This window comes from Mercenaria mercenaria, unplaced genomic scaffold (assembly GCF_021730395.1).
Source record: "Mercenaria mercenaria strain notata unplaced genomic scaffold, MADL_Memer_1 contig_3915, whole genome shotgun sequence".
NCBI classification, from domain to species: Eukaryota; Metazoa; Mollusca; class Bivalvia; order Venerida; family Veneridae; genus Mercenaria; species Mercenaria mercenaria.
In genome coordinates, this window is record NW_026462102.1 from 56,321 (window position 1) to 75,264 (window position 18,944).

The 18,944-nt window shown below is 36.7% G+C and overlaps 2 protein-coding genes across 2 annotated transcripts; both read left to right on the forward strand.

The window, feature by feature from the left end:
- Positions 1-187: 187 nt before the first annotated feature.
- LOC123560232 (uncharacterized) lies at positions 188-7,349 on the forward strand. The gene is made up of 5 exons (XM_045352468.2): positions 188-310; positions 1,197-1,424; positions 1,862-2,088; positions 2,354-2,431; positions 3,674-7,349. Exons 2-5 carry the CDS (start codon positions 1,201-1,203, stop codon positions 3,691-3,693), a joined length of 549 nt encoding a protein of 182 aa, XP_045208403.2. The 5' UTR covers positions 188-310; positions 1,197-1,200; the 3' UTR covers positions 3,694-7,349.
- Positions 7,350-7,455: 106 nt separating this feature from the next.
- Positions 7,456-18,655, forward strand: LOC123560231 (uncharacterized). The gene is made up of 14 exons (XM_053534700.1): positions 7,456-8,226; positions 8,636-8,788; positions 9,027-9,110; positions 10,607-10,705; positions 11,337-11,507; positions 12,935-13,021; positions 13,859-14,166; positions 14,885-15,505; positions 15,881-16,542; positions 17,236-17,517; positions 17,632-17,820; positions 18,065-18,164; positions 18,328-18,426; positions 18,552-18,655. Exons 2-9 carry the CDS (start codon positions 8,683-8,685, stop codon positions 15,944-15,946), a joined length of 1,542 nt encoding a protein of 513 aa, XP_053390675.1. The 5' UTR covers positions 7,456-8,226; positions 8,636-8,682; the 3' UTR covers positions 15,947-16,542; positions 17,236-17,517; positions 17,632-17,820; positions 18,065-18,164; positions 18,328-18,426; positions 18,552-18,655.
- Positions 18,656-18,944: the final 289 nt, after the last annotated feature.

Genomic DNA, 18,944 nt, shown 5'->3' on the forward strand with positions numbered 1-18,944 from the left:
AAGGGCGCTATGTCATTGGTTAGTGCTACCGAGATATCTACCGAAAATTGACCAATCAGAAAACAACGTTCTACCAAAATTGCCTACCGAAATTTAAGAGTAAAGAAACAGGATCCGGACATAGAATATAGACTGGCTCAGTTCACTACATTTAATCATAAAAATGTAAAAAAAGATATATCATAGTCTAGGAGCTAGTCTAGGATCCGCCATATTGGATTATCTTTCTTATGTTGTGGTCCAGATTCTACATATCAGCGTTTCGATCTATTTTACCTATACAAGTTATAAAATAAATAAGATATTGTAGGTAAGTTTATGACTAATTAAATAACACCGAGTTTATGTGTGCGTGTTACGTTTTTCTATGGATAATCGCTTTAGAAGTAATTTCAAGTCTGTAAGTAGGTCATGATTATTTACATTTTTTTTTTCTCTGGGAACTGACTATGTACACAACTGATTCTGCAATTATGACTGAGGATAAGTAGTATTGGTATTCCTGAAGGTGATAATTATGGAAATCAACGTCTGAATTACGCTGTTTACTAAGAGGATATATCGCTTTTTGTGTGACATTTCGTCACGAAGGTGTCTGAAGTAAAAATGGTCTTTGTTTAATTAAACTAGTACCCATTTATTTTGAGGCATGAGGGGTAGTCGTTGTACAGATTGATTTATTCACTGAGATAGAAATTTTCCAACCTGTATACATTACATATACTCCTGTTTATATTGGTCTCTATGTGCTCACAATGAACAGGTGTGTTTCACATGTGCTAGACATATATAAAGTCTCATACATATATAGGCCTATTAAGTAAAATATATTATGTGTCTAGCACCTGTGGTATGTATCCGATAGTAGTTGGTTATTTACACACAACTACAATATTAACAGCCAGTGATGTCATAAATATTATTGAAAGTGATGTCATAAATATTATTGAAAGTCTGCCTTTTCCTTTAAGACAACACCTGTATGACAGTCTGCAGTTTAATGGCTCACCCAGAAAACTTGGTGAGAGGCACTGAAAAGTATCTAAGAAATATCGAGGGCAGTGACCGGGTTCAAACCTTGTACCCCTGTTTGCTAGGCCGACAATATCACTATAAATATGTGCTGTCCAAAACTGATGTGTTGCTGTTGAAATGCGAAAACAACATGAATAAAATGTCTCTTATTTAAACTTCAGTGTAATGGAGCCAGCTTTTAGGAGGTCTGTCTCCGGGAAGCTCTCGTTGGCAGACACTACTGAAGCCATTTCCATTAGGAGTGAGAACAGAGGGAGGGATTATACCAAGGCATTGCCTGCTGCAGTTGTCAGGAAACGTGCTGAGGCTGCAGTCAGACGTATGAATGGTGATTTAAACAACAAAATCCATTTGCTTGGACAGTTCACCATACAGTTCGGGCAGTTCAGGTATAGAATTTATTACGAATAATCTGAGTTAAAACAGGCAGTAATCTAGATATTTGCTGGACAATTTCGGTTGTAATAATAAATATCTTTCATAAACTATCATAAGACAAAAAATGCATTTTTAGCTCGACTATTAGAAGAATAGGGGAGCTATCCTACTCGCCACGGCGTCGGCGTGAGCATTAGCGTCACACAAATGTTAAAGTCTGCATACACCCCAAATATTTTCAAAGTTCATTGAGATATTGCTTTGATATTTTGCATACTTGTTTACCATCATGACCCCAGTCTGTAAAAAGGAGGAGGTAACTCTGTCAAGCATTTTGACTGAATTATGGCCCCTTTTCGACTTAGAATATGCTTATGATAAATGTATACTGATCAGGACACACTTATGCAGACTTCTTGTAGAAATGTAAAATTTCTTAAAATTTCAGAAATGAAACGTTCAAGTGGCTTGTCTCCAATTCTCTGGGATATGCAGCTTTTATAGTGGTTTCATCTCAGAATGATCCAGCATCCGCTGATGAACGATGGGTAAATAAGATGGCACTCAAGAATTACCTGAGTTTATTCCCAGAGGGACTAGAGGCTATCAACATCAAGAAGTTAGAGAAGCAGGGTCGTCAGGCGCCTGCCAAACCCCAGTCTAAACTGGTTGAAGGTATTCTTTGAAAAAGTTAATCCTTATCCTGATACATTTCCTTAATCCATCCATCTTTCAGTTTGTACTTTATCATTTAATGTAAAAACGGGTGCTAACCAAAAAGAAACCGATTAAATGGTGAACAGTGCAGTTCATGATCAGACTGCACGGATGCAGACTGATCATGATCTACACTGGTCACAAAGGCAGAATGAGTCTTGTTAAGCATGCTAAGGGTTAATAATTTCTTATTGTTATTTCTTATTCTTGATGTTAATTTCAGCTGCCACTGATCTGATGTCTGACACAGATGACAACGAGTTGTCTGCGATGGCGGAGAAGATCGAATTTGACCTTCAAGGTACTATAATTTTATTTAAGAAGTGAATTTTTTTCAAAGTTCATGAGAATTAAAAACAGAACAGGACTGGCAAATCCATGAATCACGCTAGTGATGCATGTTTCTGTTTCCTATTCTGTCTGTCATTTTGCATGAAATCTGAAAAAAAATCAGTTATGAAATTTATAAGATATTTCCTTTCCATGTGTAAACAAGGTTGTAATTAAAAAGCACACATTTGTTGCATTAAGCATTCAAATCAGCTTCCTGGCAGACAGAAGAACTGCAACATCATCTGGAACGTTCTCCCTGACTATATGAAGATGTTTTCAAAACGGCGGCTTTGTCTGTTCATACAAAATAAACGTCAGTATTTTCAGCGGAAAAAGGTAATGTGCGAATGTAAATATCAAATGGCCTGGCCGCCATGTTTCCATATTTTAAGAAATGTTGAGATACAAAAGCAGTTTTACATGATATTTTCAGTTTGAATTATATGGCAATAGATTTGACGGTATAAACTTTCAGTACTTTGCACATGTAATTATGAGAAAAAATAATTAATGAGGAATGAATTAATGAATACTTGCTAACTGATCAGAGTCTGCCTCGTTCGAGAGCAGGCCGCCTGCTTAGCTCAGTAGGTAAAGCATTGGTCTTCTGATCGTGGGGTTGTGAGTTCGATCCACGGGCGGGGTGTATGTTCTCCATGACTATTTGATAAACATCATTGTGTCTGAAATCATTAGCCCTCCACCTCTGATTCATATGGGGAAGTTGACAGTTACTTGCAGAACAGGTCTGTACAGGTACAGAATCCAGGAACACTGGTTGTGTTAACTGTCCGCTGTTACATGACTGAAATACTGTTGAAAACGGCATTAAACCAAAAACAAACAAACAAACATTGTGCAAGATAATTATAATGAAGGAGCCTTTGTATCAAATGAATTTTGTTTCCAGTGAAAATTGGAGAGTGAGTAAGACCACTGACTTATTCACTAAAAGTAAGCCTTTTTCTGATTGAGGGTCATAGGTATGAGTCATCGCTATTAAACAAGCTGACTCTGTGTGAGAATGTTAGCAGTTTCTAACAGAGGGTAGATGTCTAGTACTGGTTCTTCCCAGGGACGATGGTTAGGTAACTGCCGGTCGGTGTATAAATGACATACTGATTAAGTGGAGATGTGTTGATACTTACAACAATTTTTAGAATGTGTTGAATATATGTTTAAATGAAATGTTTTTCTTTTGTTTCACAAGCTGTAGATGCTGAGGCCTAAATAATACATATTTTCGTTTCCTCCTACATTGTTCATTTTTAGCTCACTTGTCACATAGTGACAAGGTGAGCTTTTGTGATCACCCTTCATGCGTCATCCGTCCGTGCGTCAGTCTGTCCGTCCGTCAACAATTTCTTGTCTGCACGATAGTGGTTTCATTTATAATTTTATCTTAACCAAACTTGCACACAACCTGTATCACCATAAGATCTCGGTTCCTTTCTTGAACTGGCCAGATCCCATTATGGGTTCCAGAGTTATGGCCCCTGAAAAGGCCAAAATGAGCTATTTTGAGCTTGTCTGCACAATAGCAGCTTTATTTTTGATTTGATATTTACTAAACTTGCACACAACTTGTATCACCATAAGATCTTAGTTCCTTTTTGGAACTGGCCAGATTCCATTATGGGTTCCAGAGTTATGGCCCCTGAAAGGCCCAAAATTAGCTATTTTGAGCTTGTCTGCACAATCGCAGCTTTATTTATGATTTGATTTTTACCAAACTTGCACACAACTTGTGTCACCATAAGATCTTGGTTCCTTTCTGGAACTGGCCAGATTCCATTATGGGTTCCAGAGTTATGGCCCCTGAAAGGCCCAAAATTAGCTATTTTGACCTTGTCTCCACAATAGCAGCTTTATTTATGATTTGATTTTTACCAAACTTGTACACTACTTGTATCACCATAAGATCTTGGTTCCTTTCTAGAAGTGGCCAGAATCCCTATGGGTTCCAGAGTTATGGCCCCTGAAGGGGTCAAAATTAGCTATTTTGACCTTGTCTGCACAATAGCAGCTTCATTTATGATTTGATTTTAACCAAACTTTCACAAAACTTGTGTCACCATAAGATCTTGGTTCCTTTCTTGAACCGGCCAGATCCCATAATGGGTTCCAGAGTTATGGAACAAAATTAGCTATTTTGACCTTGTCTGCACAATAGCAGCTTCATTTATGATTTGATTTTAACCAAACTTGCACAAAACTTGTATCATCATAAGATCTCGATTCTTTTTTATATGCCCGCAGGGACGTTTGATGTTATCGCCTCGGTGTCCATCTGTCTGTCTGTGTGTTTGTTAGCAATTTCCCTTCCGCTCTGTAACTCTTGAACCCCTTGATGCATTTCAGAGAAACCTGACACAAATGTTCACTCATTGAAAGGATGTGCAGAGCGCATGTTTCAGATGGCTAAATTCAATGTCAAGGTCACACTTAGGGGTCAAAGGTCATATGACTTTGTTTTATGTGAATATTGCTCTGCATTGCAGTGTTCTTGTTTTTATTTGGCAGATCCTTCTTTTGTTTGGTTACAATATTATTTTTTTTATTACTTCCCTTTTATGTTACTATAAATAGCTTATTTAGTAACTTTTTTATTATTGGCCGTAGGGAAAAACTGAGACCGCTTTTCTGTGGTACAACATGGATGGTACCTCCAATTTTTAGGTGTATTTTGACATAGCTGTACCTTGCTAGAATTTTTTGTTTTTGTTTTTGGTTAAAGCAGTGGTACTCAGGTGAGCGATATAGGGCCATCATGGCCCTCTTGTTGAATGGTTCCCAGTGAGAAAAATGTATATATAACTAATAAGTAAAAACTCAGGTTTTTTTATTAAGTCATTACCAGTCAAATTAATATCCTTATTTAAAATTAAACAGGGCCACTCCTTTAATAGCAATTTTTTAATGCAAGAGGAAACAACCCTTACAGAAGCAAGCCTCTGTGGCGTACATGCTGCGTATTTGCTGTGTATATGCCGCGAACACAGTAGTACGCCAGAGGAGTACATTTTACATACACTGCATGCCGCGTACATGCCACGTACTATTTCGACGAGTACACAGCATGTACGCAGGAGGTCACTAGTACACTTCAAGTACGCAGCACAGACTCTGAAAATTTAAGGAGTACACTGCATGTACGCAGGAGGGACTTGTACAAGAAAATAGTACACTGCATGTACACCGCAGATACTTCGAAATTTATAACACTTATATTTAGTTGCATTAAAGTTGTTTCCCCTTGATGCAGTTACGCCATTTTCTTCAGATGTTAACCAAATTACATGCTACAAAAATTGATTTATTTCATTGAAAAGTGGATGAAGAAAAGCATACTAATTTATTTGATAACATCAATCTACATTATTTTGGTAAGGGTAAATATTTATTGATGCATGTCACTTATCTTTTTTCTGTTTTTTTTCTGTCCAAATGATCAGCATTTGCATAAGAAAGTTGGTGGGGTAAGGAATTTACATTATCACAGCAGTTTTGCCACAAGAGTACACAGCATGTATGCAGCAGGAGTACACAGCATGTACGCCGCAGGACTCGGGGCAGGAGTACACAGAATGTACGCCGCAGGAGTACACAGCATGTACGCCGCAGGACTCGGGCCAGGAGTACACAGAATGTACGCCGCAGGAGTACACAGCATGTACGCCGCAGGCTCATTTGCATGTGAAAAGTGTATGTGCCGCGTACATGCTGCGTACTATTTCCCGCATACTAAATTCCTCCAGCGTACATCCTGTGTACTACGTAGTCCACAGCATGTACGCAGCAAGTAGTACGCGGCAGAGCTCATTTGCATGTCAAAAGTGTACTACAAACGTACTATCGGTGTATGTGCGGTGTATATCCTGCGTACTATTTAAAGCCCTTGATTTCAGTACACATCATGTACGCATCATATACGCTGTATGTACACAGCAGGAGTACGCAGCAGGCCTTTTTCTTCTGTAAGGGAAAGGGTATTTTAAGTTTGGCCTAGGTAAGTATGGTACTAAAATTTGTAGTGGTGGTGTCAACTGATGTGCTAGTGGCTTATAACTTCACCGAAAGATTTGATAATCCTTGTCATTAGTACTGTACACAGGCCAGGAGGAATATGGAAAATATTCTAAGTCAAGAGCCAGTGGAAAAAAAGTAAATCCGAGTTACTGACAATGAAAATCAGTTATTCTTACTTCGAGTCTATTGGAGTGAAAATATTTTCACAGGACTTGTTATTTTAGACTAGAGTGACATTGAGTGGAATTTCTTGAACACAGTTGAAGAATTTTTTACTTTCTGTTTTGAGACTCAAGACTGGAAGTCATATTCCTCATTGCCTGGACTATACTTTTATAACCAACAAAATTCATAATTTTCCACTGTAAAAGTGTTCACTTTTTGGGTTGCAATGTGGTTTTTATTAGTTTACAGTATACATAGTAGTGTTATTAAAGCAGCTTATCCACAGTACATACTATATATATTCTTTCACTGCTTATAAGCAGACGATTTAACAGCAATTCATTTTCTTCTCTTTGATTTTAATATTTGAGAATTCTAATGGTTTGGCAGCTTTATGATTATTTTCCTACTTGCTTTCTTCTTCTGTGACCACTGCATTACTTCCAACTATTCCTCTTCTGAGATGGATTCTTTGTCTGGAACCATTGCATTAACTATCATACATTCATTGAAAACAACAATAGATTTTAGTGCAATATGCTCTGTTAATAAGCAATGTCCATATTTATTTATTGCTTATGTGATCAACTGTAATTGTGGATGGAATATATAATTAGACTTTTGTAGATATAAATATAAACATTAGTAATATACATTGACAATAACATGGATCAGCTTTTTTTAATAAGTAATTTTAAGTTATGTAATGATAGTTTCCTATAAATCTGTAGTAGATTGGCCATGCTTTTTATTGATGTATTTATTATATGTTTTGTAATATGTAAATATGCATGGATGAGACATAAATAAATAAACTTAAATTAAAAATCAATAAGAGACTTTAACCATATCCTTTTGAATGGTTAAATAATGCTTTATCTATAAATATTAATTCTCACCTATATCGGTTCTGGGTATATTAGTAGTTTGGCTTTAAATATAACTCACATGATAATTTTCACCTTCATTTCTAGTTTTAGTTTGCTTTATATTATCTAACCTTTATTACTATTAAATTAGATAGTTTCTGTTGTGGTTTTTAGATATATTGTATGACTTTGGACAAATTTTATATGAAAACAACACAATATTGTTTAATACGAGCCTTGCTTTGCAGAAAGTAAATTCTCCAGTTATGCACCTTTAGTAAAGTCAAAGTGAAGTAAAATAACTTCAAACTTTTTATTTAATTTCATTTGACCAAAGTCATACTGTTTAGTGTAGAATATGGATAATACAGTGGTGTTTTGTGAAAAAATATCTGAGTAAACAACTAATCTTTGTTATTACTTAATTGTCTTTAAATACTCTCATTTGGGTTTACAAGTAATATTTTTGTTGGGCAACAAGCAGCTCAAGTATTTTGTAACTTAAAACTCGTTATTTTAGTCTTCTTTGTCTTAAAAGTTATTAATAAGTATTATCAGTTGTGACTATTCTAATTCATGTGGTCATGTTCAGCAGCATGAGTATTGTTTTCAGCCTCCCAGCAATCAACAGAGAGTACCCCAGCTAGTGTTTTGAAGTCCCCTGCCAGTGATGACCATTCGTATAGTGAAAAGTCCCCTGGTATATTTTTTAATTAACCGTTTAAATATTTTAACTTAAATTCACTTTAAAATCAATTATTTTACATAGACTCAGGTTCTTGCAGATGTCTGAATTTTTGGATTTCTGACCAGTGCTCGCATCAAAAGCAGGGCATTAATAATTCTTCCGGTAAAGAGTCAGATGTGTTTACTCCACCACCGGTGTAAATTACATTTTTTCAATATTAAAATTCTCACATGAAACATTGCTAGTTACAGTCACATATTAATTATGTGTATGTTACATTTCGAACATGTATCTCGGGAGTCAGGAAGGAAAAAGTAGGCATTTATGATAATGTTACTCTTGCCAGTGATATTTAACAGAGATAAAACCATTTTAAAGGTTTATGAAGAATGATTCATATTATATGTGTATTGCCTTGCAGGCACAGTGCAGAAGAAGAAGCAGGTGAGATCTGTTTCTGGGGTACCTATGAAGACAATAAGGAGTTTATTTCTGCAGTCAACGTCATCTGCAGGTGAAGAAACTAGCAAACAATCTCCTGTTAGAACACATCAGCCATCCATTACCAGTCAAGGTAAATACAGATTTTTCTGTATATATTGGTTTTATTTTGTTGCAACCGAGATTTTCCAGGTTGCTAGTTTTAATGTCAAGTTTACACTATGTTTGGTCAGAAATTTTGTATTCTCTCTAAATATCTTGGAACTGTTTTGGATAGTTTAAAATTATAGGCCTCAAATTTTATACATACTAATAGTGACTATGATACATGTATATTTTGGTCTGAAGACATGCATTTGATTTGTACACAGGTGAGCAGTCTACGTCTTCAATCAGCTTCTCTAGAACAGGTGCAGGATTGATGTCTCTTGGGCAGCCGGCACCAGCTACTCAAGGTATATTTTTAGTATGAAATGTGCCTGTGAGCTTATTAATAAAAATTGACACATTTACTGCCTAAACTGCATTTGGACATCTAAAATACTTTCATGATTCTTGTTACTTCATTGTAACTTAACTTTTAATGTAAAAGATGCACATCACTTAAATTTCTTTTCAATACAATGTTTACTGCTTTTGGCTGTAGTAGTTTGTAATAATCTCAGCAGCTTAACAACTGTCCTGTGAACATACTACATGTATGTATTCATAATTTACTTTGAAACAAATCAAGAAACATAAAACCATTTTAGAAATTTTGTGATTGGGCTGAGCGCGCTTTATCATTTTTTCCATTCCACTTGTAACCTACTGCTTTTTTCTGTTGCTACTGCTTTGTCTTTTGCTCTAAAAGTTTCTTGTTTCTTACTCATCTAATTCTGTGGGGAAAACACAAGATAAATGCTTTCATACTGTAGCATTATGTTTAAATGGTACTTTCACTTTCCACTAACAAGACAATTTTAATCTTCATCTCTACTTTCGATACATGTCCTTCTTTTCTAACCTTTACTCCAAACTATACAAAATTTTGTGGCTATTACCGTGGGGTATTAGTATTTGTGCTTTCCACTCACAATAATCTTAACCATCTCTTCTCATTTAACTACACTTTCCTATTTATCTAACCTTTGATCTTAATTGTTGTGGTGCTTGGATATATATAGGGCATATATGAGCCGTGCCGTGAGAAAACCAACATAGTGGGTTTGCGACCAGCATGGATCCAGACCAGCCTGCGCATCCGCGCAGTCTGGTCAGGATCCATGCTGTTCGCTTTTAAAGCCTACTGCAACTAGAGAAACTGTTAGCGAACAGCATGGATCCTGACCAGACTGCGTGGATGCGCAGGCTGGTCTGGATCCATGCTGGTCGCAAACCCACTATGTTGGTTTTCTCATGGCACGGCTCATATATTGTGTGCAGTAAAAGTAGACTTTGGACAAACCAGTATATGAAAACACCTAAATCAGTCATTGTGCTTACTTTATTGAAGTAAAAATTATTTTTCCAAAATTTTCATGTAATTCCGTTTGACCAAAGTCATACTTTAGTGTGGTTGGTTTCACATATCTTCTATAATAATTACCCGATTAACTCTTATGCAAGGGGGCAGTGGTGTAGATGATAGGGTGTTGGCCACTCACCCAGGTCTGAGTAGATGCAGGTTCTCAAGTCAACAGTACTGGTTTATCCCAGGAAGCAGACTGAGATTGACTTGATAAGCTCAAAAGCTTTTGTTATAATCAAGCTTAAATAACTAACTTAGTTTAAACCAACTCTTCTGTAAAGATGGACTTTATGATGATATTTATGTAAAGAATAGAATAGAAGTATGTTTTTTGTTAATTATTGAAATTGATTAATTCAACTTTTTTTTACATCTTAAAGCATTTTGATTTAACAGCTCATTAATGTTGATATGGTCAGCAACATGATTCAATTCTTTCAGCCTCACAGGAAAGCCAGTCAGTAAAGAAGACTGCATTAGTATCAGGTGTTACAGAGTCTCCAGCCAGTGATGTCCAGTCATCTAGTGAAAAGTCCCCAGGTATTTGTATATAACAATTTAGAGTCAAACTTGTGTTAAAGACTATATGTCAGGTTTGACTGTATATGCGAGATTTTGTAACTTTAAAACTTGCAGTAAGTGACAGCTTTGGTGACAGTTGTAAACCGCAAACTGCATACACATCTATGAAGTCTGAGCATAGCATATGTTCATTATTCAATCAGTCTAGTGAGCATCCCTTTGAAAAATAATTAGTAATGTCCATATGTCTGTTATAGAACCATATAGCAAGTTTAGTGGTAATCACTGATGAATTGTCGTGAGTTTGAGCCCTGCTACCGACAAGGTTTTTAAGGAGAGATATTAGGCAGTTGCTTACAGACTTTGGGGTCTTGTACTGGACTTTTCCAGGAATGATGGTTAGGTGATCTGCCCGCCTGATAAAACTGAATTAATGATGAAAATGCCCGTAAAACCAAACAAACCAATAATTATATACATACTGTTTGTACGTAATTTCTTTTAATGAAAATTGTCGAGTACAGAAAAGGAAAATAAATGTTACAATTATGCACATTTGCAACTGAAATGTAGTATGCCAATAGCAACAAAGTTTCCATTATACTGTATCTTTATGAGTTTGAGTATGTAATGGATATCTGTATTTCAGTTGTTGTGCAGAAAAAACCAGTCCGGTCTGTCTCAGGAGTAGCAGCGAAGACAGCTCGAAGTTTGATCTTAGCCAACACACCTGTTACTAAGCATACCGAGGTAGGAACAGATACACAGTCAATGCAACAGATGCCTACTACAGAGGGACAGTCTTCTTTGGCTAGTCGAGGTAAATTTATTTATATTGCAACCTCTATACAATGGAACTCCCTTGAGCAATACCCTCCCAACAACAAGTCTTACTATGTGTCCACTGATGACAGACAGGAAAGGATACAGGTGTCTTTCACCTTCATACACTAGTGTGGCTTACCTATGTGTCCACTGCTGATAACACAGGACAGGAAACAGGTGTCTTACACCTTCTTACACTAGTCTGGCTTACATATGTGTCCACTGCTGACAGACAGCTGGATTCTGCCCTGATGAATCTCACATTAGCTCCATGGATATTTACGAATTTGTTATAGAGTATTTTTGGTATTTTGTTTTGTTGTTACAGGTAAAAAATTTGAAGCGCATACAATGCCTTTAAACTTTTATTAGACTTGCATGATAGACAAATCAAATTGCAAATTATTCAATTAATGGGAATTCCGATAGTTTTTTATGCGCATCTTTCTGCGCAGCCGACACTTTCTATGGAAAACTGAACTGAAGTCAACATTTGTTGAAACATGTTACAGACAATCTTAAATATGAGGAATTTTGAATGAAATAACATTTTTGATAAGTTTTATCAGTAATCAAATGTTGATACTGGTTTATGTTGTATTGACAAGTATCATGCCTGACAGGTATCTTGCTATTTTTGTGGTTGTGTTTTCACATCGCATTTTGGTACAAAGACAGTGTTGTTCATATAATGTAAGATAATTCACTTAGTACTGATAAGACAGTATCACCTTTCAGATTATTTAGTATTCAATTATAGAAAGAATTAAGAATCTTTAAAACTTTTTTTAACTTCTAGCAGACAAACATGTAATCAATTTGGCCAGGTTTGTGCTATTTTCCGTCCGAACAGGTGTTGTATTCTAGCGGTCTTAACATAAAATTTAGCCTGGTGACCCATACATTTTTAGCCATTTTTATGCTCACAATACAATTATCTATACACAAGAAAAACTGGAAAAAATTCTATGAAAGAATTTTTTCAAAATTTAAAAAAATATTCTTCACTATGGGTATTTTTCACTGAAAAAAGTTCAAAAAAGTATATATGAAACAATATTTTTTTTCATTTGTACCCATTATTGTAAGGATAGAGTATTACAAATATGACTATGATATCAAGTAAGTTTATAATAAAATCTGTAAAAAGAAAAAACCTTATTGTGCTGTCTTGATGTATATTTTGGTTGGTATTTATAAAAAAGCAGAAAATTATGAAAATGTTGAAAAATCGCTAGCAGTTTCAGCAACAGTGGGTGTGTTCAAAACAATTTTTCACAAAAACAAGCCTGGTGACCCATTGTTTTTATTTGTTCATTGTTTTCAGCACAAATTTTCCTATCATATATGTGAATTAAAAAAATTTCTATGAAAGGAAAAAAACTATAGGAATTCTCTTTAAGTGAACTAATTTATCCACAGATGAAGAATCCATGTCTTCAACCAGTCAGTTGCTGTCATTAGCACCATACAAGAGAGACCAGTCTTCCACAGATACTACTAGTCAAGGTAATTAATGTAAAGTGTTAACACTTAATAACATTATCAGACTCTTCTGTCCGTCAGTAGTGTTTCATGTTTAGGACTTCATTGCACTCTCAAGTGACATGGCTGCATATCTCAGATTAGTATGATTGCTGATCAGTGCTGTATGGTTAGAAGGTAGAGGTAATGTGCCTGTCTTAACCTTTGCCTACTCAACTTCTAAAATGGACTGCTCCAACTTAATATTTGGACAAATCCATATATATAGTGTATTGGGCTTATGGAAAAATTTTTGACTGAATAGTGAACAGTGCAGATCATGAACAGACTGCACGGATGTGCAGGCTGATCTTGTACTGCATTGGTCACAAAGGCAGAAACATTAAGACACCAGTAGTTAAACAGTTAACTAAGATTTCATTTTTTTCACATTTATTACATGTTAAAGCCACATTTCTTGAACGGAGCTTCTCAAAGGTCAGTCATACGATTATACCCCTTGATACAAAATAAATGGGGGCCATATTGGAGTCCTGTCTGTCTGTTGGTCCATACGTCCCTTGACAAATTTTGAATTTTTTCGTACTGAAACTTCACATGACCAGTGCAGATCATGACCATACTACACAGATGAGTAGGCTGATCTTCAGCTGCACTTGTCACAGAGGCAAATAGTTAAAGCAGATAAATTATCAGGATGACCCCACATGGTTATGGATTTCGGCTCTTCATTATTTTCCCCTGCAGTTCTTGTTGTAATGTGGAGAGAAACATACATACATACTACAGGAAGAATCCATTTATGTGCAACAATTTCTTTTTATTTCAAAGTGTTATGCAAAGATGACTTATCCTTTTCAGTTCCACTTCTGAAGAAATGGAGGAGGACGCTTCCTCAGGTCGACCACAGCTGGGTGTCGAGTGCTCTCTTTGTCTGGGATTCTCAAGGTGATGCAAGAATGGACCTATCCAGGATCAGTGGATTGTGGTTGTATCCCCCACAAGCTCCACTCATACCTCAGTCAGTCCCGAACCTGCACAACTTTTTTGGTCACCGGGTTTTCATATGGATGCCAATTAAGCTATGGTCATTGAGAGTAGCCTGTCCCCATCAAGATTGCCGCCATCTTGAGCTGTCTCATGCTGGTGTTTACCAAGTTGTTAGACAAGTAGGTGTAAAGTCCATTTAAACACAGTTTTTATCTGATTTGTAAGGAACAATATGAGATGACACTTACATTTAGATATGAAGTAAAATGCTTGTATACTATGTCATAGATATTTCATAAGCAGCAGAAAGACTACGTAATTATGTTTGTGATGTCAGTAGGATGCACTGTTTAGCAGCACAACATCAGGTGATAATTCGGCAAATTTCATCTAATACAGAAATCACTATGTATTGCTCTCTGGTGGATTATAGAAAAGTGCAGTTAGAGATCACCCAAAATGAGCAGTGAACTTTTCCCAGTTCCTGCAGTATAATATCAATGGCACGTTGTCAAAACTAGAAATTAAATGCTCCCAACGTCAACAAGATAACGTCAAAATAAAAGTAACGAAACCTTATTTGGCATATAAAGAATTTGTTTTTTGCCTGTGTGATAACATGCAAACTTATCACCAGTAAGGAAAAGGTTCATATATTTTCACTTGCACTCAAGCAAGAGTGAAAATATAGATTATTTTCTCTATGGGTAATGAAATAAAAACCTTATGACAGTGAAAAATAAAAACTTATACCCTCTATATCCTACTATTCATATACTCAAAATAATTCAGATCATCATTGATATTCATAAAATTAATTAAAGATTTGAATATGGAGATGTTAACAATGTTTTATGCAGTTCACCATGATAATTTTTTTTTTTTTTTTTGTTGCAGGTGCTAGATGTCTCCAACTTTTATAATCTTGTACCAGAGACCCTCTGGTGCAAGAAGTGCAAGAGGAAGATGGTCTCTTGGAGCCACAGTATCCTGTCTCAGTTAAACATAGGCCACCGAAGCCACTTTCCATGTCTTCTGACAACCATGAAGGCCTGTGACACTAAGGTTGCCATACTAATGCGACAGCGTGGCTTGGGAAATAGTGCCTCCCAGATACAAAAGAAACTGAAAGAACAACACAGCACAGAATGGTATCAAAAAACTATACAGTACTTGTCAGCCTGCAAGAGTGTCGCCTCAGCTGCATCTTCAGGACTCATTGTACCACAGAGGTTTCAAGAACCACCAGCCATGGCACCTATTCCACAATACCGCTGGCTTATGCAGGTATATGTCCAGGATGTCCTGCAGAGGCACAGTGAGATGAAGGCCAACATCACTTCGGTGTTTGGTCAGATTCTCAAAGTGGACTCTACCAAAAAAGTCACGAAGAAATTGGCGGGACCGTCTGCTGGGACAGCAGAGTGGGCGACCAATGTAGGCAGTGAGTACCGACAAGTACTGATTTCTGTACTTACAGCCGGAGAAGGTCGCTTTGGGTTACACAGGATGGCAAAGGTATAATATAAACATAGCAATAGCAATAAATTCTTTCAGTTTCTGCTTCCTAAAACCAATAGTACAAGTGTGTGTCATTGTAATAGTTATGAAGAGAAAAGATAGAAATAGGACTGCATTTTTCAAACATGCAGTCTGTTTTGTTATATTAAGCATTTCCTTGTATTAAGCAGTCAACTGTCTTTACCAAGCAGCGGCATAAACTTGTATTAAGCAGTCAACTGTCTTTAGCAGACAATGGCTATATTCTTGTATTAAGCAAGCCATCATCTTTTAGTGTAGATGAAAGAAAATACCAGTAATGATAGGTGCATGCTTAACACATTTAAGAAGGCATGGATTGTGAATAGAACTCTTATGTTTTCTCTTTTGTAGGGGTCTGATGAAGCGGTTTGCAGATGCCGGACAGCCATCTCCAGAAGCGCTGTATGTGGACTGTGACTGCTGTGGTCAATCAAACATCAAGCTACTATTTGCAGGCTGGCAGGACATTCATGTACGCCTTGATGTCTGGCACTTTATGCGCCGCTTTTCTTGTGGGTGCTATACAGATTCCTATCCATTGTATGGCCTGTTCATGAAGAAGTTGGGCCATTGCATCTTCGCCTGGGACAACGATGATCTACAAGCACTCAAAGCAGCCAAGAGATCAGAGTTAGTTTCCAGGCATGTTCAAAATCCATCTGAAGATCTCATCATGGGGTCCATCACCAAAAATGAGCTTGCTCTCCATTGCCGAAGACAAACAAGAGGCGTGGATGAGACCACAATGATGATTGAAGCCCTCATTGATGCTTTTGACGGAGAAAAGAGCAGAGATACACTCGGCACTCCACTTATCAACAGCCGGCGCATGCATGAGGAGTGGGAAGGACAGAAGAAACATGTGGCCTGTCTTCAAGACCCTGACAGTGTACAACTGTACATTAAGACTGGATCCCTGAAGAAAGGTGGCCATACCCTTCCTACCTACCAGTCATGTAGAGAATCAACATCGCTTGAGAGTTTCCACCTCCACCTCAACAGGTTTATCCCAGGTATATGATACATATTCTCATTCATTATATACCTGTAAATTGTCAACCGACGAAGCATAGGCGCAAATACAACAAGAGAGATTAATATCTTGTATTTGATGCTGATACGTTCCCAAGTTTGGTAAATGTGACGTTATACAAAATTGTGTGATAAAAATTGCCAATTAATCATGTAGATTAACCAAATTAACCACTTCCTTTCTGAATAATATACAGGTATATAATAAATGCGGTTTCGTGATATATCAATTTTCCGCACTTATTGTAGCAAAATGCAAATGCACAGAAAGCTACATTAGCATAATATTTCATTATATATTCAGTAATATAAACTATTTGTATCAAAATTCTTTTCTTATGCTAGTATGAAGGTTATATCTTGTAACTGTCTGTACAAAAAACTTAAAGGTCCAATAACACTCTTAATTTACTTACTGAACATTTTTTTGTTGTTAAAAGTTTAGTGATAGAATTTTAATTTATTTTACTCTGAAACAACGTTACTGTATACATTTACATCACAATTTTTTGTTTCTTCATAGATAACAGTGAACAGAAGACATTTCTTACTTGTAATATCATTGGAAAAAAATGCTATGTGATATTTATGTTGTCTAAATTCAACTTGAGAAATATATTTATGGTTAATTTTTGAGCAAATAAAGGTCAATTTCATTTTGTACATGTTTGCAGGAACACTGGCCAATGACACCGTGTTCCAGGCATACCTTGTTGATGGTCTGTCAAGATGGAATCAGGACAGGGCTTCTGTGATCACTTCAGCCAATGAACAGCAGACATACAGTGGTCTCCTTCGGTTCACTGCAAACAAGATGACCAGGAGATATTCCAGAAGCACATAACGAGGGCTGAGCGCGAAACTATTGTATCTTGTTCTTTATCTATATACAGTTACAATAGTTTCGCGCTCAGCCCACGAATTAAGTGCTTATACACCCCCTAGAAAATACACTGGTAAATATGATCAGCTATCAATATATGATCTTTCTGCCTGTTTTGCATTTTATCCGAGTATACAACTGTTTGTTTAGTGCTTTGAAATTATTTTGACATTCATATTCTATTTAGGTGAACTGATCGGTATCGAGTACTTCTATGACCAGACATGCCGCCCTCTTCAGGAGTATGGTGCCGCCATTCAACAGATGGAGGAAGCTGGACTGGAGGTGCCTGATGAGGATGAGGGTTTTGAGGAGGCAGAGGCAGAAGATTTGACTGTGTCCAGTCTCCTAGTTGATGCAGAAAAATCATCTGATGGTTAGTATATTACACTCATTCACCCTTATAAAATGTCAAAGACGGAACCACTTGCAGCCAATATAGTTAAAATTTTAATCTTGCTTTTCAGCAGGGTAGTAGTAGATATATTTGTATCTTTCATTTAACAAATTCATCTGACATGACGCAGGATCTTTATTTTATACAAGATGAGATTATCTGTGTTATTCTTAAGACTTTCTTATGTAGTGATAAACATGTTTTATATGTTCTTATATTTCAGACCATGTGCAATCTAGATACTCCTGTAGGACCTGTTACCAGGAAGGAACGGTTACAGCAAAAGGCCCCTGTTGCAGAGCAGCCTTCAAAGGCTAAATATGGTAAAGAATATTTACTTTATTATAGTGCGTGTTGTTTTTTTTTTCCAAGTATATAGTTTTCAATTGCCGGTTTTTGATGTTTTTCTTGGCTTTTTAAATCCTTGTAATATTTCATAACACAGTAATATTTATAAATTAGTACTTTCTTTTTCTTGTATTTCAGTCCGTGCGCAGTCTGAGCCCGAGTCGTCTCCTGCCACAACCAAGGAACAGTCGCAGCGTGTAGCTCCTGTTATAGAGCAGCTTTCATCGGCAAAACAAGGTAAAGAATTTTAACTTTGTTATAGGTTAGTTTATTCAAGTATATATTTCTTTGTTTAATCATTGCTATATTTCGTAACACGGTAATATTTATGAATTAGCACTTTTTATTTTCTTGTACTTCAGTTTGTGTGCAGTCTGAGCCTGAAAAGTCGTCTCCTGCCACAACCAAGGAACAGTCGCAGCGTGTAGCTCCTGTTATAGAGCAGCCTTCACTGGCAAAACAAGGTAAAAAATATTACATAATCCTACTGAAATCCATACGTTTTGAAAGACATTTTTAGCTCACCTGTCACAAAGTGTCAAGGTGAGCTATTGTGACCGCTTGATGTCCGTCGTTCCTTACAGAAGCAAGCCTCTGTGGCGTACATGCTGCGTATTTGCTGTGTATATGCCGCGAACACAGTAGTACGCCAGAGGAGTACATTTTACATACACCGCATGCCGCGTACTATTTCGACGAGTACACAGCATGTACGCAGGAGGTCACTAGTACACTTCAGGTACGCAGCACAGACT